We start from the raw sequence: 22,565 nt of genomic DNA, 5'->3' as shown, positions 1-22,565 counted from the left end.
GAGCTGGACTCCCACTGGACGTGTTGTACTTCTTACTGCACTTTTCACTGCGTATCTGTGATTAGTTACTCTAATATTTAACGTTTATTAAATACAATGAGCCACCTTCCCGCGTATTAAATATCTAAAATGAGCTTCTTCTTCTTCAGTCTCAGTTCCCAGCCTTTTTCATTCATGTTTTAACTCCACTCAGACCTTAAAATGTTCCACAGCTTTGACGCGTTCAGATTTATTTAACCTTTAATTCCTATTCATATTAATTTGACCGTGCAAAACTTTTCCAGCTCTTCGTGCTCATTCAGCTGCTCTTTTTTAGCATTTAATCTTAGCATCAGTTTTTCAACAAACCTTAAAATATTCTTTGATACATTATTTGTATTGTTCCAGTTTTTAAACCAGTAGTGCTGTTTAACGTCAGCTGTAAGTCACGCTGCAGTTTCAGTCCTGCTGTAATGTAGCAGGCCAAAATGGAGCTGAACTTAAGCCTTCCAAGGCGTTTAATATGTAACAGTTTTATTATGAGCAGAACTACATGAAGAAGAGTAAGTTTGCCTGTGAAGAAGAAATAAAGTGGAAAAAGTCCTTGTGTTTTATCTGGAGGTAAAACGAAAAGGATCCGTGACTTACGACTAAAGAACTGAAGTGATTCACGTGTTATTTTCCGTTCATTCATTTGGCTTTCATTACTGAAGACGCGGCCCGTGAGGATTTCAGTGTGTGTGGTGACACAGCTTGGCTTGTTTTCCCGCTCGCTCCCCTGTGAGCGTCTCCGAGCGCCGGCCAGCTGAAGAGGCCTCGGCTTGACCTTACTGTAGACTCAACTATCTGCTGCATTCTTCACAGCTTTAGTCACATCCTGCGTAGATGTGCTTGTATTTTGTAATTCGCTTGTTTTTCTTCTTTTTTTTTTTCTTTTTTTTGAAAATCAAGTCCTCTGCGGTTTATTTTTGGTCGTCCACGCAGTCGCAGGAACTGAAATTATTTTAGCAGGAGTTGGTTTTTGTGCTTGGATGTTTGCGTCTCTGCGTGTGTCCGTTTGGTTTGAAAGTCACTGACAGGAAGTAGTTCTTGTGGCAGCCTGAGCAGAGCTGACAGGCTGCACAGTGTTTTCATTTAATGTCTTTATTCCAGCATCAGGCCTGCTCTCATGGAGGAGTGAAGGTGACCAGAGAGTTTTTTAATTCGGGGAATCTGCACATTTGAAGTCATTACGTATGTGATTTTGCTGAGAATTTCCCCCAAAACGTCTTCATCTGTGGTTTCTTTTCTGGCCCATGATGGATCTGTTTTATTGCTCCCTGAGACTAAGCAGCTCCGGGGCCTCGCTGATGAAACGAACTTACCATCAGTTCTGATCTTTAGCAGGACTTCAGCATAAAAACCACGTCTAAGTAGTTATTTTAAAATCCTAAATGATCTCTAAGCAAAGTCTAAGCTGCGTCCAAGCCGGTGGTGAACTTTGCATGAGCTTTACGAACAATGTGATAAGGAATTACCAGTTCAAAAGGCCGCAGCTCCTTCACTGCAGCAGAAACACGCTCCCAGCCAGTGTGTCTGACTTCCTGTCAACCAGCTATCCATTAAATAGTCCGTGTTGTGCGATGTCAGTCCGTCTGCCACTGTGCCCATGAGCTCATCACCCAAAAAGCTTGGTTGCTTGTCATTAAGCCCTCGTTTGGGAAACTGCAAAACAGGTGCTGTTAAGTTTAATTTAATTTTTAAATTCCTGCCTTTAATTCCACTTCACACGTCATTTATGAATCACATGTAAACGCACCATCAGAAATGATCTAAAGACTTGAGTATAAATCTAAGAACAGGTTTATAAACGAGGTCCCTGGGTTACTGGGGAAGACTAGACGATGTGCTTTGATTAGATTGGTGGCAAAATATTCTACATGTCTGGTGTCTGAAGTCCCCGACAGGCTGAGAGACGGACGAGGAGGAGGAGGACGGGAGGGCTGGCAAAGAAAGCACCAAATCTGGTGTGTGTGCTCCTCCGTGGCCCCCCTGATCGCCATAACTTTTCCTTCAGAAAGCAGAAAAGGAGCTATGCAACACTCGGAGGAAAGAGTGACGGAGCACCACGAGACGAGATGGAAAGCGAAGACCCTTTCCCAACCAGAACAAGTCCTGGTCTGAAAACAGAATTTATGTTCTACTCCTGCCTGTTTTCATTTTCTCTGAATTCTTCCCTCTGATGATTAGTGGTGTTTGGTTTTGTTAACACACACACATGCAAAAGTCCCTCTCCTCCCCCTTACTCCTCCTCCTCCTCCCCCTCCTCCTCCCCCTCCTCCTCCTCCTCCTCCTCTTGTTGTGGAATTCAGTGTCTCCTGCTGTTCTGTTCTGTGGTGAGTCTGCGGGGCTAAAAGCTCTCCGCAGAGGAATTCAGCAGGCGCTGTGGACAAAACGGAGCTGACTTCTGTCTCTAAGCCAGGAGGTGCAAGACCTGCAGTTTGAGGCCTCGCCATCACCTCCCCCCTCCTCCCCCCATCTCCTGTCTGAGCCCTGCACCTGTTGTGACTCGTCAGCCAGGTGAGGGGGATCCTCTGGCCTTACGCTGTTTTTTCAGCTGACCACAGCTGCAGGGCAATTAGGAGCCCAGTCTATTCATTTTACTGGATTGCTGCTTTACTCTGAACCTCTCTCTCTCTCTCTCTCTCTCTCTCGCTCTATAACCCACCTCCCTTCCCTCCCTTCCCTCCCTGCCGATCCCTACCCCCCTCCCACTCCATCTCTGTCTAGCCCAGTCTCAGCTTGCTTGACACTGTGTCTGTGGGTACATGTGGAGCTGCACAAATTTCTCTGCTGGAGTAAAAGTGTGGATCACATTGCAAGGACAAAGGAGGGGGCGAAAGGGTGAAAAGCTTTTAGTGGAGAGACGAGGTTGGATTTAGCCTTGGACTAGCAGAAAAGTTAAAAACCCCAAACCAGTTGGAAGAGCAGCAGGTATGAACAGCCAGGCTGTGGTTGTCTCTGTGGCTCTGCTGGCCCTGTGCTGCCTGTTGATCCCCAGAGGAGGGGAGAGTGCTGGCGGGATAGTTTCTCTCCGGCTGACTGAAGGGGAGAGGCAGGCAGGGGATCTGCTGCGGGACGAGTCCCTGGATGACCCAGAAAGGGACCATGGACTTGCGGTGGACCCGCATGCACTGACAGGCAGAGACACGGAGGAGGCAGGTGAGTGGAGCGAATTCTAATTTTTAAATTTACAATAACAAGACGCCAAAGCTGTTGTCTGATGTCTGAGCTCCAACACGACATGGAGGAGCAAACACACAAGCGTTCGGTCTCTGACGGGCATGAGAAAGTCCAGATCCTCACCTGCCCACTGCCCAGCGTCGGCCTTCTCTGGCTCGCACCAGACCAGAGAAGAGTCGAGCATCTTGCAGACAGATTTTTATGGCGCTGACCTTTTCCTGTGTTGCTGTAGCCCTGCATGATTAATGCTGACTCTGGTGCACAGTCACGCTGGTGGGATGGGTATTTGTGATGAGGCTCTGTTCTGGAGCTTTCGCGCTGGGCTTGAAATGTGATACACATCAGTCCAAACGAGCTCTTTAATGAGTCTCGCTGATGGGTTTTATGCTGCTGAGGTGACAGTGATGTTTTCATTGAGTATTTGGATGGATTTGTGTCGTTAAAAGTGAATTGTGGCTAATGGACCACAACTAATGGAAAGAGTGAGAGAGAAGTGTTTTCCATAAAAGTGTCTCAGAACTTCAGGCAACCTCAGAAGGAAATACTGATGGACCTCAAGCGACCACTGAAATGTATCTGATGGTCTGGATTTTCCCTGGCGGTGCTGTTTTGACTTTCAGGAAAGAAATAATTGCATAATTTAAGGCTTGCATTGCTCATAAGTGATACAAACCATAATAAGGACCAGAATTACATAAATTACTTAAGTACTCAATGCTTTAAGTGATTGATGATTTGGCATCTGATTGGTATGTGCAGGTTTTGACTCACTCTCTCACTTGAAACAGTTCAGGACAGTGATCGGGCTGGTGATGGAAAACCTCTCCCTTCTCCCGTTGTCTTCGTCTCTCCAGGTGTTTCCAGGAGGGTGAGGAGACAATCAGATGAAGGCAAAAAGAAGAAGAAGGACAAGAAGAAAAACAAAGAGCCAAAGGACCCCAAAGCCACCAAAAAGCCCAAAACTGAAAAGAAGGGGAAGAAGAAGGACAAGCTGACGACCACAACTTTACCGCCAACCACAACACGTGAGGACAGGAGAGCAGTCAGTTTGTGCTTGAATGAGTTGGACCTGAATGAATGTTGTTGACCTTGTGTCTGTCTGCTGCCTGTAGCGATCCCGACTGAACCGCCCACTGAACCTGAACCTGAGCCCTACACAGACTACCCCTATCCTGATGTTGGTGAGTGACACACATTCAGGGACTGGACAGAAACGAATGGAGGGGGGAAGAGATTTGCAAGGCTTTTCATTACGTCATTAAGATTTTATTTAAACCCAAAATGTGACTTGTGAAAAACTGCAACGCCTTCCTCCTCATATCTCAAAATAAAGTGCCCGTTGACACAACTCTTGCCACCACGAATAACTAAATAAAGCCAAGCATAAAAATTTTAAAGGAGAAACATCAAAGTCTTTAATAAATCAGTCATTGTCGGTTGGGGCTAAAAACTGCAAGTTTGAAAAATGTAAAAATCTGGACATATGAAGCTGGAAAGTCAAGTCAAGTCAAGTCAACTTTATTTGTATAGCCCATTTTTACAAGCAGTTTGTCTCAAAGGGCTTAAAGAAGTGTCTCTTCTGCAGACTATTGGCTCAAGGCTACATTAGCTGCTACTAGCATAGCACACACAGATCTCCAGCGGAACTACTGGCAGCTGAATTGCATTGTGGGTAATGTAGCTCCCATATATTGACAAAGAAGAAGAATGTGCAGAGTTAAAATAACAGTTGATGTGATGTAATCCAATTTGAGCCTTAATGTATTTATGGAGTAATCGTTTTCTCAAAAGCCAACAACACGCAAAGGAGGAGTGGAATTAGCAGTCGTCTCACAGCAGTAAACCTGCGAGACAGAAATATGCAAAGGGAAGCACACCTTTATGACCCAAAGTGTGACGAGCTGATTCATCCCCCCACCGTTTTCTGACATGTTGCTGTATCACGTTTGTAAGAAAGGGTTGTTTGTCTATTGTTTTTGCACATTTTACTTGACTTACTTCAGTCCAGACATCTGAAACTACCTTTCCGTCTGTTTCTGTCAGACACTGATTACTGGAAACCGGAAGATGACTATTGGGAGGCCGAGCCAACACCATCCAGGCCGCAGCCCGAGACTCCGATCACAGATCTTCCATATGACTACTGGAAGCCAGAAGAGGAGGACCCAGCTGCTCCGGTACCAGACTCCTACGATGACTACTGGAAACCAGAGGAGAAAGAGCCGTCCACTCCGACGCCTGACGCCTACGATGACTACCTGAAACCAGAGGAGAAAGAGCCGTCCACTCCGACGCCTGACGTCTACGATGACTACCTGAAACCAGAAGAGCCGTCCACGCCAACGCCTGACGCCTACGATGACTACTGGAAACCAGATGAGAAAGAGCCGTACGTCCCTGTGACCGATGACTACGACGGCTACTTTAAGGAGGTGGACCCAACCCCCCCTGCCCCTGAGGTTGATGGGAAAGCTGGGACAGATGACGCTGATTACTGGGACGCCACATGTATGTCTGACTCATCTATTTGCTTTGTGTTCACTCTGGATGTTTGTGGGGTGATAGTTTATCCAACATGAAAAATGCGAAATTATATTTACTGTTGCAATAATCACTGGGATTCATTACAACGAAAAAGATCTGAGCGCAGACCGAACTGGTGTTTGACCAACAATGGGTTTTAAAACTTTTGATTCTGACATTTTGCACATAGAGCTGACAGCTAGCTGTGTCAGCTCAGTTTAAGAATTTTGTATTATCCAACTCCAAACTTTTTGTTCTGTCAACTGACATTTACTGTTTAGATGACTTAAAAAGTTTGAGAGGAGACAAAGGCAAATAGAAAAACTAAACAAGTAACTACTGATGAGAGCCAAATGGCAAAACGGAGATGAGACACCTGAAAAAACACGGGTCACACAAAAAACACACCAAGACAGGAAGCAAAACAATAACATGACACATGAGGAGAGTGAACTTTCAACATAAAACAGGAAGTATGTACAACTAATATCAGGAGCTGAAATATACATACTAAGTGCTGAAAACTTTCAGGATAGCTGTTCCACCTGAGGTCAGCAGTGACTGAAGCAGTTTTTCCACTGGATCAGATGTAGGAAACAGTGTGTTGTGTGTCTCGGCGACACTCTGGACCGGACTGACATGTTCTCATTACTGTGCAATTCCAGAAAAACGTACAGGATGTCTGCTCCCCCAACATTTCCACTAATTCCCTCACACCCTTTTCTTTTACTCTCAGTCTGTGTCTGACACTCACACAATCCCCCTGTTTGACCTTTTAAAGTTTTTTATTGTTTTATTTTTCCACTCCTGCAGATGAGGTGCCAGATAACCTCCCATTCCCTGACGGCAAGGAGGTCAGCCCTGAAATAGAAGTAGAAACCCTAACAGGTAACCACAGTCAGAAAGTCACTTTACGTCAGTGGATCGGCGTGTTCAAAGGTTCAGTGTGGCGGTTAGCTGGTGAGAAACGTCTCTCGACTTGAGATGTGGATGAAATGTCCGTTCCATGTGTGCCTTTAGACCGGGAGCAGATGACAAACCGTGAGCGATTCAACACATGGGGATGACTTTACTGTGAGCTAACCTGCCCTACTTTTCCAACAGGAGTGGGTGGGAGGCAGCAAAAGTGTTGTTGTGAAGCAAAACAAAAAGCCCTGTCATCAGATCGCATCTCTGTTATGATTCTTGTAAATGTAAATTAAAGATTTAACGGCTTAATTACATCGTAGGCGTCCAAACAGAGAACAGTCGTTGTGGTTGAATAAATCGGGGCTGTACTGACCTGTAAAACTTTGCAGATTAAACCAAGTAATCTCATAAAATCTCACTTGTAGTGTAGTGGTGAACGAGTCGTCTCACTTGATGTTTGGTGTATTTTTATTTTGTTTTACAGAGGAGCCAACAGCCACTCCTCCCTATGAGGGGACGTGGTATGACGATTACGATGAATATGGAATGAGTATGTACACACACACACACACGACTGAAATTGATCCACACACAACTGTTTCATATTTGACCCTTTGGATAAGCTGCAGTGAGGCTTCCTGCTCACAAAGCAGGCGGCAAGAGAAACATAACTGATCCTTTGTGGCCTTTTCGCTGTTTATTGTTCCGAATAGCTTGCTAAGACATGCGCATACACTGCTGCACACACACGGGGCTGGTGCATTTACTGGTGTTTCTATAAAATTACCCTTCATTTTCCACAGGGAGGAAAGAAGACGAGACAGACGAGAAATGGATGGAGAGGGAGAGGGAGCGAGCGCAAAAAGAACGAGAGAGGGAAGAAAGAGGTAAGAAAACCCAGATGTGGATGCTTTTTTTTTTTTTTTTCTTTCTTGCATAACGCCACTTTGCACAATCATGTCAGACTACAAACGCAAAAAACATGGCCTGCGACCTGAGTTCAAGAGCACTGACAGATAACAACTCTAAGGTGTTCACTCCCTCAGATCACATTTCTGTTGTAAGAGGATGCAGATGTGATTTCCCACCACCACCTAATGTCAGCAGGCCTTCGGTACGGGGACGAGAGTGCGGCCTTCCAAAACAAAATGGAGGTTTTCCAATGAAATAAACTGTTCTGTTGTGAGCTGCACTGATGCAAACAGAGTGAAGGCGGTCGATGTGAGTGACGAAGGAAAGACGAAACGAGTGAGAACCAGCAGGCGGAGGAAGTTTTATCACATTCAGCTCTTTTCCACCACGTGTTGGCGGCGTGTCGTGAAGCTAGCCGCTGGAGGCGGTGATATAACTAATATATAATTTAACACTGTCAGGATCGGGGTCAGCAGGGCACTTCCTGTGTGGACGGTTCACTGCTATCTGGGTTTAAGGTGAAAAGTATTGTTAGCTGACACACTCGTCACTCCCTCCACCCCCCACAGGGAAGCAGCTAATGAAAAAGCATCCAGGTCGGAGGTGAAATAAAAAGCATAACCCTTCCTCGTTATTTTTACCCACATAAAGTGTGTTTTAATGAATGCTTGTGTGTACCAAACTCGAGTGAGCTTACAACACGTTTCACATTCCCACTGTCAGTGAGACTGATAGCAGCTATACTGCTATCAGTAAACCACAGTATGGCACACAGTTCAGCGTGTTAGGATATGAATGATGATAACGAGAGCTGCGATTCAGCGCTCTTCAGGTCCAGATGATCTGAGTTTGATCAGAGCGCTCTTGGACTGGAATGGAAAATCACAACATCTGGGTTGTTTTTTCATCGCACTCCAGCCCCTCAAAGTCCTCTGGGGAGGAGGGGGGGGTCGGTTTGCCATATAGAATTTGCAGAAATAACGATGAGTTCCTAGATCGTTTCTGGGCAGGAGAGAAAGCGAGAAGATTTTCAGGCCAGACAATTTATTTGGCATTAAGTCTGTTTATCTGACCCCCTCCAGAGCGAGTGCAGAAGCTGAAGGAGGCAGAGGAACGGGCCAGGAACAGACCACGTGTCTTCAAGGAGCCAAAGAGTAAGTCTGCTCAGAGCTGGAAAACATGGCACACGCTGATGGAGTTAACATATCATTTGATTTTCTCTGCTGTGTGTCTGTGTACGTGGCAGAGTGTCCTCCCCTGGGGATGGAGTCCCATAAGATCGAGCCTGATCAGCTTTCAGCCTCCTCGATGTCCCAGTATAGTTTTGCACCTCAGAGGGCGCGCCTCAACATGCAGGTACACGACAATCGGAGCAGGACCGCCGAGGTCTGAAAGCTCACGTTCACCACAGCCATCACTTACGTACTGCCGAGACTCGACATAAACACCAGCTACCAGACGCGTGTCGGAAAACCCTGTTATTGCCGAGTCTGTCGTCTCCATTAGCTGCTCTGTAGGGATCGAACGATTTGTTCTCTTCACAGCCAATGCTGATTGTTAGTAATGATGGAGACAAATAACTAATGTATATTGCAGCAAAAATGGAAGTCTTTGTGTCACAAACCATGAACAAACCATGATGGAATGTAACCAAGTACGGTTTTAGAAAAATTGTGAGGTAGTTTTACTTAACTCAGAGGTGGAAGAAGTACTCAGATTATATACTGATGCACTGGTAAATGAGGTTTATCTACTTTATACAGTTTATTTGTTGGCGTAGCCTGTAAATTGTAATGTTGTATCTTAGCTTAAAATATTAATAACTAAAGATTTCAAATAAATGTAGTGGAGTAAAAAGTACAACATTCAGCTCTGAATTGCAGTGCAGCATAAGTGTAAAGTAGCAGAAAATAAAAATGCTTAAGTTCAAGTACCTCAAAACTGTAATTAAGTACAGAACTTGTTTAAATTGTACTTAGTTACTTTACACTTCTGCAGTCGGCTGATACGTCTTCTAAATGTTTCTGCTTCCCACTGCTGACAAATTCAAAACCTCCTGCGAGTTACCAGTGATGAACGTGCAGAGTGTGAGAGTTAAGACTTGCATGACAAGCTGATGTGTGTGTGTGTGAGCTCACAATGTCCTGGAGTCCAAGGACCCAGCAGTGTGTGCTGTGGCCTCTGTGCTTCCAGGGCTCAGACGATGAGGATGACATGAGAGGTGGAGCCTGGTGTGCCAACTCAGAGGACAGGATCCACTGGTTTGAGCTCGACACTCGCAGGGAGACGGAGTTCACCGGAGTCATAACGCAGGGACGAGACTCCCGCAACGAGTAAGACGCAAACACACGGATGGGTGCGCTGCATTTCCCAAAGCCCGCATCTTACCCGCATGTCTTGTTGCAGGAGTGACTACGTGATGTCCTACTTCCTGGCTTTCAGCAACGACAGCAGAGAATGGACGACCATCCACGATGGATACGCTGACTGGGTGAGCTCACCTGAAATGAGTTGCTCTGGCACCATGTACGATGTCTCCCTCCTCTTTCCCCTGACGCACTGCTGTCTCTCGTCCAGCTGTTCTTTGCAAACAGTGATAAGGACACTCCGGTGATGAACCAGCTGGCCGAGCCCATGGTGGCCCGTTACATCCGGATCATCCCTCAGAGCTGGAACGGCTCTCTGTGTATGAGGCTGGAGGTCCTGGGCTGCCCTGTGCCTGGTGAGCCTCAAACACTCTTACACTATATAGACAAAAGTATTGGGACGCCTGGCCATTACATCAACAGGGATGTTAATGACGTCTCATTGCAAACACACAGACAGCTGGTTTGAATTTGTGCCCATTCATGCAGCAGAGCATTTGTGAGGTCACACACTGATGTTGGACCAAAAGGCCTGGCTCACAATCTCTGTTCCAGTTCATCCCAAAGGTGTTGGATGGGGTTGAGGTCAGGGCTCTGTGTGGGCCAGTCAAGTTCTTCCACACCAAACTCATCCAACCATGTCTTTATGGAGCTTTGCTTTGTGCACTGGGGCACAGTCATGCTGGAATAGAAAAGGGCCTTCAACAAACTGTTGCCACAAAGTTGGAAGCATAGCATTGTCCAAAATGTCTTGGTATGCTGAATCATTAAGATTTCCCTTCACTGGAAGTCAGGGGCCGAGCCCAAACCCTGAGGAACAGCCCCACAAAGAGGCGTGTCTGGATATTTTTGTCTATTTAGTGTATACATGGACACACACGCACACACACAAAATCATTAAGAAATGTTCATTGTTGTTTCAGATGCAGCTGATGTTCAGTACAGGCAAAATGAGGTGACTCCAGTAGATTATTTGGAGTTCAAATATCACAGCTACTCACAGATGGTTGCGGTGAGTATCCTCACATATTTAGTTATTTTCCCAAAAACTAAAACCAAATAATTTCCCAGGAACATTTGAGCAGTCAGTTTAGTGCACATACTGGCCTGTCGTTACCTTAATGAGCCACAGGGATGTTTAGCTGCTGTGAATTTTCTGTGAAAGAGGTTTGCTGCTTTGAATTGTAACCATGAGCTGTTTCGTAAATGTGCAAACATCCAAAGCCAAAGCGACTGTTTCCTTCTTCTCGTGCGTTCAGCTTATGAAGTCGGTGAATGACGAGTGTCCCAACATCACCACCATCTACAGCCTGGGCCGCAGCTCCAAGGGGCGGGAAATCATGGCCATGATCATCTCTGGCAACCCCACAGAGCACGAAATAGGTGCGTTCAAACAACCACGAAAAGGCCAGGTGGAAGTGATTTTTAGCAATGTTAAGACTTATTCAGAAAAGTACTCCAAACAAAAGACCAGCAGTCCTCTCTCGTTCCACCTGTCTGAAATGCTGATTGGGTTGAAATTAAAACCTGGGGACTGTTGTGTCTCGATGGCACCATTGATGATTCCTGTAAATCTTAATAAACACCAGGTGGAAGTCAGCTGATTATGGTCTAGGAGCAAATAACCACAGCCTTGTTCGGTTGTCTTGGCAGGTGAGCCGGAGTTCCGCTTCACTGCCGGTCTCCATGGAAACGAGGCATTGGGTCGCGAGATGATCCTGCTTCTCATGCAGTACCTGTGCAAAGAGTACAAAGACAGAAACCCCCGAGCCCAGAGGCTGGTAGAGGGAATTCGCATCCACCTGGTGCCCTCCCTCAACCCCGATGGACACGAGACAGCTTTTGAAGCGGTCAGTGGTTACGATCATCAAAAATTGTGTTTCTCCCTAACTGGCAAACAAACAGGAAATGCCAGTGAATCGTGCTGTGTCGGTGGTCTGGGGGTGACTCGGCTCCATGTGTTCATGATCTAAATTCCCCCCCGCAGGGATCGGAGCTGAGTGGATGGACTACAGGACACTTCACAGAGGATGGCTTTGACATCTTCCAGAATTTCCCAGACCTGAACAGCATCCTGTGGGATGCTGAAGATAAGGGCATGGTGCCCAAACTCATCCCCAATCACCACGTACCCATACCAGACAACGCAGAGGCCGACAGCTCGGTAAGGATGCAAGACCTCCAGTTAAAGGTGCAATGTGCAAGATATGGCTAAATGTAGTCTTTGACATCAGCTTCACTGCCCCCCCCCCCATATTTTTGGGACTAACTTTGAATTCTGGCCATATTTTACAAGGCAACTGAACAAAAATCTATACACTTCTTGTAGTTTTCAGTTAAAAGCTACTCCTATCAGATGTTTGTTTCAGTACAAAATGCATACAAAAGACCTTTGTACTCTTATAAAGGTCCGAAGTCCATGCAGTAAATAAAAATGAGCAGACACTTCTCACATGGGTTTGTGTGATCCTGAACTTCCCGTTTTCATTGCAGATTGCTGTGGAAACCGGGGCCATAATCTCCTGGATGAAAAGCCATCCATTTGTGTTGGGTGCAAACCTGCAGGGCGGGGAGACAATTGTGGCCTATCCTTATGACAGCCTACGTCTCAACAAGCCTGCCAAGAGCCAGAAACCACACAGCCGCAAGAAGAGACAGTAAGACTTGTTCTCACGTTTGCTTCTGTGTTTCCCTGCTTCACACTCTAATCCTTCCTCCACGCTCCACTCCATTACAATCACTGTGAAACAGTTCAACCGGAATCATTTCTTACAGGTACGAAGAGGGTTTCGACGTGACAGAGTGGGGACAGGGCTACCACGAGGAGCCAGAGGAAGACTGGAGAGCAAGGGGATACGCAGAGCCTGAGGAGGAGTGGAGGGGCCATGGCTACGACCACGGCTATGAACACGGTTACGATCACGGCTACGGCCATGAACACGGCCACGGCCACGACCCCGATCCCGACCCCGGCTATGGCCACAGGGAAGAGGAAGAGGATGACAGAGGAAGAAGTGCAGGCTACCAGTACACCGAGCCAGAGGATGAGCCTCGGGTGATTGCAGACGAGTCCCTCTTCAGGTGGCTGGCGGTCTCATACGCCTCCACACACCTGAGCATGACACACAACTACCGCGGCTCCTGCCACGGAGACACTCCCACCGGAGGGCACGGCATCGTCAACCGGGCCAAGTGGAAGCCAATCACAGGAAGTAAGTAGAGGCCGGTGGGTTCAGCGGGTGTGCGTGTGTTTATAACACACCCTGGTGGACAATATGTGCAGTGCAGGCTCTGAGGTTAGCGTGTGTGTTCACTCCACTCCAGGTATGAATGATTTCAGCTACCTGCACACCAACTGTTTTGAGCTGTCCTTATTCCTGGGATGTGATAAGTTCCCTCATCAGAGTGAGCTGGCATCTGAGTGGGAGAAGAACAGAGAGGCTATGCTCATCTTCATGGAGCAGGTCTGTTCCTCACACACACACACACACACACCACCTGACCAACCGTACACTGACTGCTTCAAAGTCCGCGCTCCAGCCGTGGCTGGAAACACCACTAGACCATCCCACTGAACACACTGAAGACGTTTTGTAATTTAACTGCCCAGAAATGCGGACAAATAATGTCAATAAAATCAATTCTTGACCGTCGTGAGCCCCAGACTTTTCATCCAGCATCATCAGCATAATTTGACGATTATTTTCACAATTATTGGATTGTCTATAAAATTGGGAAAAAATGCTCATCAGAATTTCCCAGAGCCCAAAGTGAAGGCCTCAAACTGCTACTTTTGTTTCAAAATTGTCATTGTGAGCTGGTCAGCGTTTGACACAAAGCCCTGCTGCCTGATTGCAGCCTCGCACGCCAGACTGCAGACTCCTTAGTAAAAACAGGTAGATTAAAGTAATACTCGATCACAGTTGCAGGTAAACTTGCAATTACGGTCGTAAAGTATTGCTCTCTCTGTGCAGGTGCATCGAGGCATCAGGGGCGTCGTGAAGGACCAGCAGGGGAACGCCATCGCGAATGCCACTGTGTCTGTAGAGGGGATAAACCACGATGTGACTACAGGTGTGGTGACAAGACTTTGTCTCCCCCCCCCCTTTGAGTCTGATGATCTTTTAACTTTGTAACACAACAGAGCACCGTCTCTCTACCCGCTGCAGCACCCACAGGGGACTACTGGCGACTTCTTAACCCGGGGGAGTACCGTGTGACGGCTCGGGCTGAGGGCTTCTCCCCAGTGACCAAACTCTGTGTGGTGGGCTACCAGTCAGGAGCAACCGCCTGCAGCTTCAACCTGGCCAAGTCCAACTGGGACCGCATTAAAGAGGTGAGGCACTGCCATCCTGGGCTGCCCACAGCCTCAGCATGTGTCTGTCCGGTCCTTATGAAGTGTCCCTCATTTCTCTGCAGATCATGGCCCTCAACGGCAACAAACCAATTCGACTCAGCTACAGCAACACCAGAGCACAATATCCTGCAGTTGTTAACAACGGCAGGCGTGTAGTCGTGGGCAACAACGAGTATTCACCAAACTCACAACTCATCGCCGAGAGGAGGAGGAGGCGGCTCAGGATAGCTCGTCTCCGTCGCCTTCGGCAACAGAGATTAATGATGTTAAGATCGACGACGACTATGACAACAACGACAACGACAACGTTACCCCCGACAACTACCACAATTCCCACAACGCCAGAGAGCACCACATCTTGGTATGACTCGTGGCTCGTAGGGGAGGGGCAGTCCTCGACGCCGGGCGGTTTCACAGACTCCATCCTGGATTTTAACTATGAGTACAAGATCGATGACTATTAGAACTGAACACACACGACTCGGTAATCATGCAGCTGTCCTCTCCTACTTGTAGTTCTCATTGTCATCTCATTGATAATCAAACATGGAGTCCTATATTAAATGTGTAAAGATACTTACAATGTCTCTCCATAGAAGCTGACCCTGTTAATCATAACTCAGTTTTAACAGTTCACACTGCACTTTTCTCACTTGTTCAGTCTTTGTTATGAATGCTTTTTGCTTCATGAACTTTTTTTTTTTTTATCGTGGAGGCACATTAACAAAGTCACAATGTTTTTTTTTCTTCATTTCAGAGTTTTAATTATTTACAGCATCGTCATCCACAGCGGAAATGTTTTTACAGTGTGAACAGTCAATAAATGTTTAAAAAGAATTTGTTGATAACAGAGAGTCAAAGGAGGCAGTTGGGGCAGAAGAGTTATTTTTCAAATAAACGCTTGTTAATACACATGCCCGTCTTCTCTTTGTCTAGCTCCTTTGTGAATGCTGATTTCTGATCAACAGCAATCCACTGACCTTTTATGATATTAGACATTATCGGTGTAGTCTGCGGTCAGGAGACAACAGTCAGGCCCTCAGTGGCTGATGTTCATCTCGCTCTCCTCATCGTCGTCAGCGGAGAAGGCCGAGAAGCTGACCGGCTCACAGTCGAGAGTACGTAAGTTGACCAGGCACGCGGTCTGAGTGCTGCTGAACTCTGGGACAGTAACCAGAAGAACTTCCTGGCCATCAGGGCCTGGCAGGAAGAGAAGAAGAAGAAGAAATAGCAAGAAGGAAAACAACAAATGATTTGAATATGCTGTCCATCTGGGGCCAGATGTATAAATGATGTGTGAACACAGGATGTGCAACCATTTACAGAACAGCATCAGAACTGAGCTTCAGATCAATGCTTCTAATCATCAGCGTAAGAACTATTTACGGAACCAGAGTGTGTTTTGTATTTTCATTTGAATGAATAAACTTAAGTCAGCTACCCAAATCACAAGTACAGATTTTGACACATTTTACTTAGATGATGGTACTCGTAAAAAGTACATAATCCGTACTAAATACTTGTATCAACCGAGTACTCGCTCACACATACTCCAGACCGGGTGTACACACATCTCCAAGCGATAGCTGTGGGTGAAATGATGAGCTGGACACATGGTTTAGGTTGTTTGCCAGACTGGGTTATTATTCTTGCAGTCTACACAGTAAAACGCGATCCAAAGGTGCGTTTATACGTTGAATTTCAAATTATGGGATTTAGAATTTTATTTTATTTTTAAATTACAATGGAGCCATTTCTTCCTTGCTAATAATTTCATTTATTCCTGACTGACAAAGCACTTTGTAAAGTCTGTTTCAATATGGGCTCTACAAATTAATTGCAGCTGATCTTTCTGATTAATGATGACCAACATATTACTGCAATGCCGGTTTGGGTACATGTGATAAATTAGCTTTATAGACGCCATAAATCGGGCGCTCTCAACCTGTGGGGCCGACTGCTGGGCACCATCTAGCAGAATCAGTTAAACACAGAGCTTTATAAATCTTTATAAATGTATGCGTCTGGAGTCTACAGAAAGCCCACAGTGATTATCCTAAATGTTTCTTTTCTGTTCATACAACACACACTGACCTTTGATGAGCTTCGACTCAAAGGTTGGGGCGTTGCCGCTGAAGTAAACGTGGGGACACTCCTCCAAGATGAACGGGTCTTTTTGGTAAAACGGGTAACATCCTGACACAAAATGTAGAAAACAGCGTAAATAATCTGAACCTGTTTCAAGCGGAGGGTTTGTGTGTCATTCTGCATCAACTAACCGAGAGTATCAGGTGCTGTGGGGGCCAGGTGTCTCAGTCGTAGCGTTTCCTCCAGTATTTCTAGGTGACTGTCCATGCTGCTGTACCTCTGAATGTCACTGACATTCTGGCCTGATGTGCCCAGAAACCTTCAATGAAACACATGAGCACACATGAACGTCCACACGCTTAGGAATCAATGCAAGATGGAGGACGGTGACTGAGTATGGCAAGGTTTACCTGACTCCATCAATAGTAGCTATGAATGGATTAGTGGCCAGCTGCAGTGTGGGGTACACTGAGGACAAGGGGAACATACAGCGGTGGAGAGGCTGCTGTGGGAGGGTGTAGTTGGTGGGGTCATTCTGGCCGGGCATTACGTCCACTGGAACTGAGGCCTACAGCAGCAGGAGGCAGTGACACGGTGACAAAATTCAAGATCCAGACAGCCAATCAAGCAGCAGCACCGAAGACTTTCTGAACATCAACTAACCAATTAATCTACTATTTCAGCACTCTGAACTCGAGGAGCAGATAAACACTAAACAACAAGAGACACCATCGCAGTGTTAACAACATTTTGGCGAAATCTCTGACTACATACGTATGCGTATCAGCTCACAGCACCAATTCAGTTTCAATCTGTTTATTTATATAACACCTTATACAGTCAAAATTGTCTCTAGATGCTTTACAGAGACCCAGAGCCTGAACCCCCGAGCAAGCAGACAGTGGCAAGGAAAAACTCCCTTTTAACAGGAAGAAACCTTGAGCAGGACAGCACCTACTGTCATATTGCACAAAATAAAATTCAACAATTCGTGCACATGTGTAGAGGGATAAGCAGACTCACCACCAGCTGAAGCAGCAGCTCATCCAGCAGACGAATGGCCTCCACGCTGCCTGCCTGAGTCTTCTTGGTGAGGTACTTGGGCTGGACACACAGAAGGAAAACAAGGAAGTTGATGATTTTAACTGAGCCAGTTCATGTTTGCTGCAGTATAACTAATATGAGTCGTGCGTAAACAGATATGTATGAAGGTTAGACCAGTTCCAGTCACCTTCGTTGAGGCATCCTTGTCCTGGGTGCTTTGACTCAGAAGGTTTCCTGCCAGTAGGACCCTTGAAATGCTCGCCGCCCCGCTCTGCTCCCCCTGGTCACCGAGCTGACCGGTTACCATGTCTATCAGCAACTGTAGCCCCAGCATACTGTCGGCATGACTACTGCCAAGACCAAGTCCTGAGGCTAGCAGCACAAACCTGGATGACAACCGACAATGGCATCAGAATCTACTGGCACCATATCTGGGATTTACACTGTGTGTATATGTGTGCTCACCTGTCAGAGGTAAGGGCAGGTCGTGGCGTCTGCAGGGGAAGATCAGCCATGCAAAAATCCTCAACCGTGAACTTCCCATCATTCCTCTCAGCTCCATATATGGCGATAACACTGCCTGAAAGAGAAGAGATGCAATGACATTCAGGAGACATGAGCTGTACAGGTGCGATAGTGAGATCCTTCAAAGCGTCTCGAAAAATCCTCACCTGTGACACACTTGTCTCTGTCAACTTTGCCCTCCAGTTTGATCCTTTGAAGCTCATCCTCCAGAATCAGCTCATCTGTCTCACTGATGTATTTGGCTCGTGCAGGCTGGGGCAGCAGGTTGTGCTGAGGGAGACAGGAAGACAAGAGACGTGACGCCTGCCAGCAGCTGATTTCACTTTGTCCGAGATGTAGGGAGTCAGCAGGTGAATTTAGCACGACTGCCCACCTCATCGCTGATCTCTTTGAGAATAGATGGCTGCAGGTCCATACGCTTGAACAAGGTTCCTACAATGCAACACTGCTCCCCTGTCTGAAGATCACACAGCTTTCTGATAGGAACATCGGACCCTGCCAGAGTGCGCGAGAGACAAACAGATTAGAAAACAAACGGAAACACAGTTCAGAGATGTGGCTGTATATGCTGTAATGCACTGAGCTTACCCCACTTCTGCTGAGCTCTCACTGACAGCAGTGGCCTCATCTGCATGAGGCGTGCGGCGTAAATATGAGCATACTGGCGACTGAAACTCCTCTCTCCCACTCCGTAGCGTTCTGAGCACGGACTGTAGGCCAGCGACACCCTCTCAAACACGGGGCCCTGGTCCTCGGAGGCAGGACGGCAGAGCAGAGAGGAGCCCCGCTTCTGGGCACTCAGGTCGGAGAACATGGCTGTCCTGAAGCAGAGGCACAGGAGATCTCTACTTCATTACTTGTACACTAAGTGAGTGCCGTGACGTTAATTGAGTGGTTTTACCAGGCTAGCAAAGCATCAGTATTAGCCTTACTTAGCGCTAACTTAGGAACGTCGGTGCTGTCTGAACTCTTCCAAGACATGCCGGCTTTTAAGACAATGTCGCTGATGTGACAGATTCCGCCACGTTACCTTAGAAATGGGACGTCAGACTCCAGCTGCAGCCAGGCGCCAGTCGGTTACTTAACTATATTTTCAGATATCGCTGAACTGATTCCGTGCCAGCGAGCAAAATAAACGATTCCCGCGAAATCGCCCGCTCAACATCACTGCTTTTTCCTTATTTTCTCGCTTGTTCTCGCGAGAAAATATGGCCAGCGCGAGGAAAAAGACAGGACATTCGAGTAACACCAAAAACCTAACGTATCATAAACCTTAACCAAAGCGACGCGCGTCGTCAACAAAATGAAGGGATACTGAGCATACAAATAGAATTTTATAAAATCCAACACCTTTTTGTTTATCCGCACCGTCGCACCGAGATTACGTCACAGGTCTGTACTCACAAATCGCACTGAATTTAGGTCACAATAGCGGCACGCAGCCTCGCCATTTTAGCAACTCTTTGTGCGCTACTGCCTGCTAAGAGTTTGCGTATTTTATCGAGCGATTCGTCGACTCGGGTTTTAATTCGGGTGCACAAAAATGCAAGGAAACAGAGGTCCCCAGCAGAACCACGGCCCTAACCGCCCGGGAGAACAGAAAAAGCCCGGAGGAACAAACACGAACGGCCAGCAGCCTGAGCCCAGCGAACAGACCAACCCCAATGAGGCCTTAACCCTGGACTTGCAGAGCTTCAGGAAGCCCGGTGAGAAAACCTTTACCCAGCGCAGCCGGCTGTTTGTTGGAAACCTGCCAACGGGGGTTACCGAGGAGGACCTCGAGAAGCTGTTCGCCAAGTACGGCAAGGCCAGCGAAATCTTTATCAACAAGGAAAGAGGCTTCGGCTTCATCCGGCTAGAGACCAGGATCATAGCAGAGATCGCCAGAGCCGAGCTTGATGATACTCCATTCAGGGGCCGGCCCATACGGGTGAGGTTTGCAACACACGGTGCTGCTTTAACAGTTAAAAATCTGCCAGAGTTTGTGTCCAATGAGCTGCTTGAGGAGGCCTTCGCAGTCTTTGGTCAGATAGAAAGAGCTGTGGTCATAGTGGATGATCGAGGGCGGCCCACGGGGAAGGGAATAGTGGAGTACACCTCGAAGCCAGCTGCAAGAAAGGCTCTGGATAAGTGTAACGATGGTGCCTATCTTCTCACAGCTTTTCCTCGACCCATTACAGTAGAACCTATGGAACAGTTTGATGAAGAGGAGGGACTGCCAGAAAAGCTCATAAACAAAAACCAGCAATATCACAAAGAGCGTGAGCAGCCGCCGCGATTTGCTCAGCCGGGTACTTTTGAGTACGAGTACGCCATGCGCTGGAAGGCCCTGATGGAGATGGAGAAGCAGCAGTACGAAATGGTGGACCGCAACATGAAGGAGGCTCAGGAGAAGCTGGAGGCTGAGATGGAGGCGGCCAGACACGAGCATCAGGTGATGCTGATGAGGCAGGACCTGCTGAGGCGGCAGGAGGAGCTGCGGAGGATGGAGGAGCTGCACAGTCAGGAGGTGCAGAAGCGGAAACAGGCTGAGCTCCGGCAGGAGGAGGAACGCCGGAGGAGGGAGGAGGAGATGAGGATGCGCAATGAGGAGATGATGAAGAGGCAACAGGAGGGCTTCAGAGGCAACTTCTCTGAAAATAGGGAACAAGACATGAGGATGCACATGGGCAATCACGGGATGCCTATGAACAGAAACTCGCTGTCGGGCAGCTCTGGTCCTGCTGGTACTCCGGGCCTGGCTGCTGAGAATGCACCCATGATGTCGGGGCCAGGAAACAACAACATGCCTGGAGGAGGCCAGGGTGGCTTCCCCAGGGGCCTCCCCGGGCCTGGGGACTATGGACCTCCTAACAAACAGCGCAGATTTTGAATCACATGTATTTTTCCCCTTTTCATACTGCATTTTAAAGTCCAGCTAGTGAGTGCTACTTTTTGAACTCTGATTACCATTGCATGTTTTTTTTTTTTTTAACTTTATGTTTCTATTTAGTACAAAAATATCATAACTCTCCAAGTGAGCCATGTGTTTTACTTTATTTTTCACCTAAATGTATTTTTCATAGGGATAGAAAATGTTCTTGTCCTGAATATGTTGACTTTTCTGGAATAAATTCCTGATTCCCTAAGGTTTCTGTTCACCATTTAGGTTTTCTAAGTCTTTCAAAGTAGCTTCATGAGTCACCATCTTACTCTCAAAACTGACCCAATCAGGACATGTTTTACTTATTTACACAATGATGCGTCGGGTGGGTCTCTGTAGGTCTCGGTTCAGTGTGTAATCAGAATATTGATTTAATGAACATTGTGGCACTGATTAATCAATGACCTGAAACACTGCCAAGGCGGGGTACGGTGTCTCACCAGCAGGATAATGTCCTGTGAGTCGGGCAGAGGGTCTGGTGGAGCAGCTCAGGCTGGAACGTTGTGACTCTTCAGCCTGAACAGGGAAAGTCAACAGGTGTGAATTGACAGTATTATTCAGGTCACGTTGGGGGTCATTGCCCATATCTGCTGATGTGAACACCTAAATTAAACATGTGTATTGATTTAGGCTCAGTTTGTGAAAAGATGTCCGGCTGATATTGGCCCCCGTTAGTCATCATAGATCTCAGTAATATTTTTAAATCATGTTAACATCACATTTAAGAGCAACAAAAGCACAGGTAGAATTATTGAAAAATGAATCCAGTAGATTAAGGTGTGCCTATGACTTACTGGGTCTCAGTGGAGCAGAGCCATAATGATAAAAGCACCTGCTGTTTATCATAACTGGGCAACGCGTCTTGTGACTCATCCTCCAGCTAGACACTGAGGAACCTGAGAGGTGCTGATCACCCAATGAAGACTGCAGCACAAACATTGATGCCCACACAGTCTGAACTCGGTCTGACACTGAGGCCAGTGACTCCTGCATGCCTCATTGCTCTAACTGGAAGGGAGGTTTGTTTTAAACTGGCTGTAGGAGGAAGTGACAGGAAGCTGGTCTGATTAAAACGCACACGTTTTGTCCTGTTTAGTGAACATAAGGCTTACCAGAAAATCACAGCTGGTGTCAAGTTATTCATAAGTGAGCTGGTTACCACTCAAAAAAAAAAAAAAAAAAAAAGCCTCTCATCTGAGTGAAACTCAAATAGAAAACAGATGGAAGCGGACTGAAACCTGTAAGTCTTGCAAAATAGCCAAACATTTGCAGCGGCCAGACTAATGCAGTGAAAATAGGCGGCTTATGAACGACCTGAGTGTCGTTGTTGTGGAGGATCAGCAGTTCTAAACATTTGTGTCACTTTGGTTGCTCGGAAAACGAACCAAACATCAGAAAGTTTTAGATGAGAATAAAGTCAGGGAAGTGACAGTTTTAAACAAGAGAATTAAACCAAGCAGCTCACATTGAGTCTTGTGATAAACATCTTAAGAGTCACAAAATCCAGCTGTTGAGTTGTCCTCGCTGATAAAAGAGAGAATCTGATGGTGATTGTAGGCGTTTGAGGATCCTCCTATCTCCATCATGCCAAGGTTTTATTATCCTCCATATCCAAGTCCTTTCAGAGGAAACTATCCTTCACCCGAGTCCAAAAAGCCATAATAGTCAGCCATCGTGCAGTACAGTAAGAGCTCCATAAATAATAAGCGATAAGGAC

The 22,565-nt window shown here is 46.7% G+C and overlaps 3 protein-coding genes across 5 annotated transcripts; 2 read left to right on the top strand and 1 right to left on the bottom strand.

Annotated features, from left to right (window-relative positions):
- The first annotated feature begins 18 nt into the window (after positions 1-18).
- aebp1b (AE binding protein 1b) lies at positions 19-15,180 on the top strand. 2 transcript variants are annotated; one of them, XM_046386859.1, is made up of 24 exons: positions 19-2,136; positions 2,331-2,538; positions 2,754-3,180; positions 4,056-4,226; positions 4,314-4,382; positions 5,245-5,709; positions 6,538-6,612; positions 7,118-7,183; positions 7,437-7,520; positions 8,628-8,699; positions 8,792-8,901; positions 9,739-9,878; positions 9,952-10,036; positions 10,123-10,267; positions 10,835-10,923; positions 11,171-11,294; positions 11,565-11,761; positions 11,899-12,075; positions 12,405-12,568; positions 12,687-13,123; positions 13,236-13,375; positions 13,886-13,985; positions 14,081-14,247; positions 14,331-15,180. In XM_046386859.1, the coding sequence occupies exons 3-24, from the start codon at positions 2,955-2,957 to the stop codon at positions 14,730-14,732; spliced, it is 3,705 nt and encodes a 1,234-aa protein (XP_046242815.1). In that variant the 5' UTR covers positions 19-2,136; positions 2,331-2,538; positions 2,754-2,954; the 3' UTR covers positions 14,733-15,180. The 2 variants fall into 2 exon arrangements, with proteins under 2 accessions (XP_046242815.1, XP_046242814.1); XM_046386858.1 differs by having other exon boundaries at positions 2,749-3,180.
- Positions 15,006-19,111, bottom strand: pold2 (polymerase (DNA directed), delta 2, regulatory subunit). 2 transcript variants are annotated; one of them, XM_046386861.1, is made up of 11 exons: positions 18,956-19,111; positions 18,514-18,746; positions 18,299-18,420; positions 18,072-18,195; positions 17,866-17,980; positions 17,588-17,786; positions 17,380-17,460; positions 16,767-16,924; positions 16,548-16,675; positions 16,363-16,464; positions 15,006-15,468 (listed from the first exon to the last, which is right to left on the bottom strand). In XM_046386861.1, exons 2-11 carry the CDS (start codon positions 18,737-18,739, stop codon positions 15,308-15,310), a joined length of 1,416 nt encoding a protein of 471 aa, XP_046242817.1. In that variant the 5' UTR covers positions 18,740-18,746; positions 18,956-19,111; the 3' UTR covers positions 15,006-15,307. The 2 variants fall into 2 exon arrangements, with proteins under 2 accessions (XP_046242817.1, XP_046242818.1); XM_046386862.1 differs by having other exon boundaries at positions 18,858-18,998.
- A 211-nt stretch (positions 19,112-19,322) lies between these two features.
- nono (non-POU domain containing, octamer-binding) lies at positions 19,323-21,053 on the top strand. Its single transcript, XM_046386863.1, has one exon. The coding sequence runs from the start codon at positions 19,469-19,471 to the stop codon at positions 20,795-20,797; it is 1,329 nt and encodes a 442-aa protein (XP_046242819.1). The 5' UTR covers positions 19,323-19,468; the 3' UTR covers positions 20,798-21,053.
- The last annotated feature ends 1,512 nt before the right edge of the window (positions 21,054-22,565 follow it).

This window comes from Scatophagus argus, chromosome 4 (assembly GCF_020382885.2).
Source record: "Scatophagus argus isolate fScaArg1 chromosome 4, fScaArg1.pri, whole genome shotgun sequence".
NCBI classification, from domain to species: domain Eukaryota; kingdom Metazoa; phylum Chordata; class Actinopteri; family Scatophagidae; genus Scatophagus; species Scatophagus argus.
This window is presented reverse-complemented; position numbering and strand designations above follow the sequence as displayed.

What these genes read in the sequence shown, in the direction of transcription:
- aebp1b (XM_046386859.1), top strand. Translation starts at nt 2,955, where the DNA reads ATGAACAGCCAGGCTGTGGTTGTCTCTGTGGCTCTGCTGGCCCTGTGC. An exon ending in CTACCCCTATCCTGATGTTG is followed by an intron (nt 4,383 to 5,244) that starts GTGAGTGACACA and finishes TGTTTCTGTCAG; the next exon opens with ACACTGATTACTGGAAACCG. An exon ending in GCTACTCACAGATGGTTGCG is followed by an intron (nt 10,924 to 11,170) that starts GTGAGTATCCTC and finishes TCGTGCGTTCAG; the next exon opens with CTTATGAAGTCGGTGAATGA.
- nono (XM_046386863.1), top strand. Translation starts at nt 19,469, where the DNA reads ATGCAAGGAAACAGAGGTCCCCAGCAGAACCACGGCCCTAACCGCCCG.
- pold2 (XM_046386861.1), bottom strand. Translation starts at nt 18,739, where the DNA reads ATGTTCTCCGACCTGAGTGCCCAGAAGCGGGGCTCCTCTCTGCTCTGC. An exon ending in AGCTGCTGCTTCAGCTGGTG is followed by an intron (nt 16,925 to 17,379) that starts GTGAGTCTGCTT and finishes CTGCTGCTGTAG; the next exon opens with GCCTCAGTTCCAGTGGACGT. An exon ending in TGAGTCGAAGCTCATCAAAG is followed by an intron (nt 15,469 to 16,362) that starts GTCAGTGTGTGT and finishes TCTTCCTGCCAG; the next exon opens with GCCCTGATGGCCAGGAAGTT.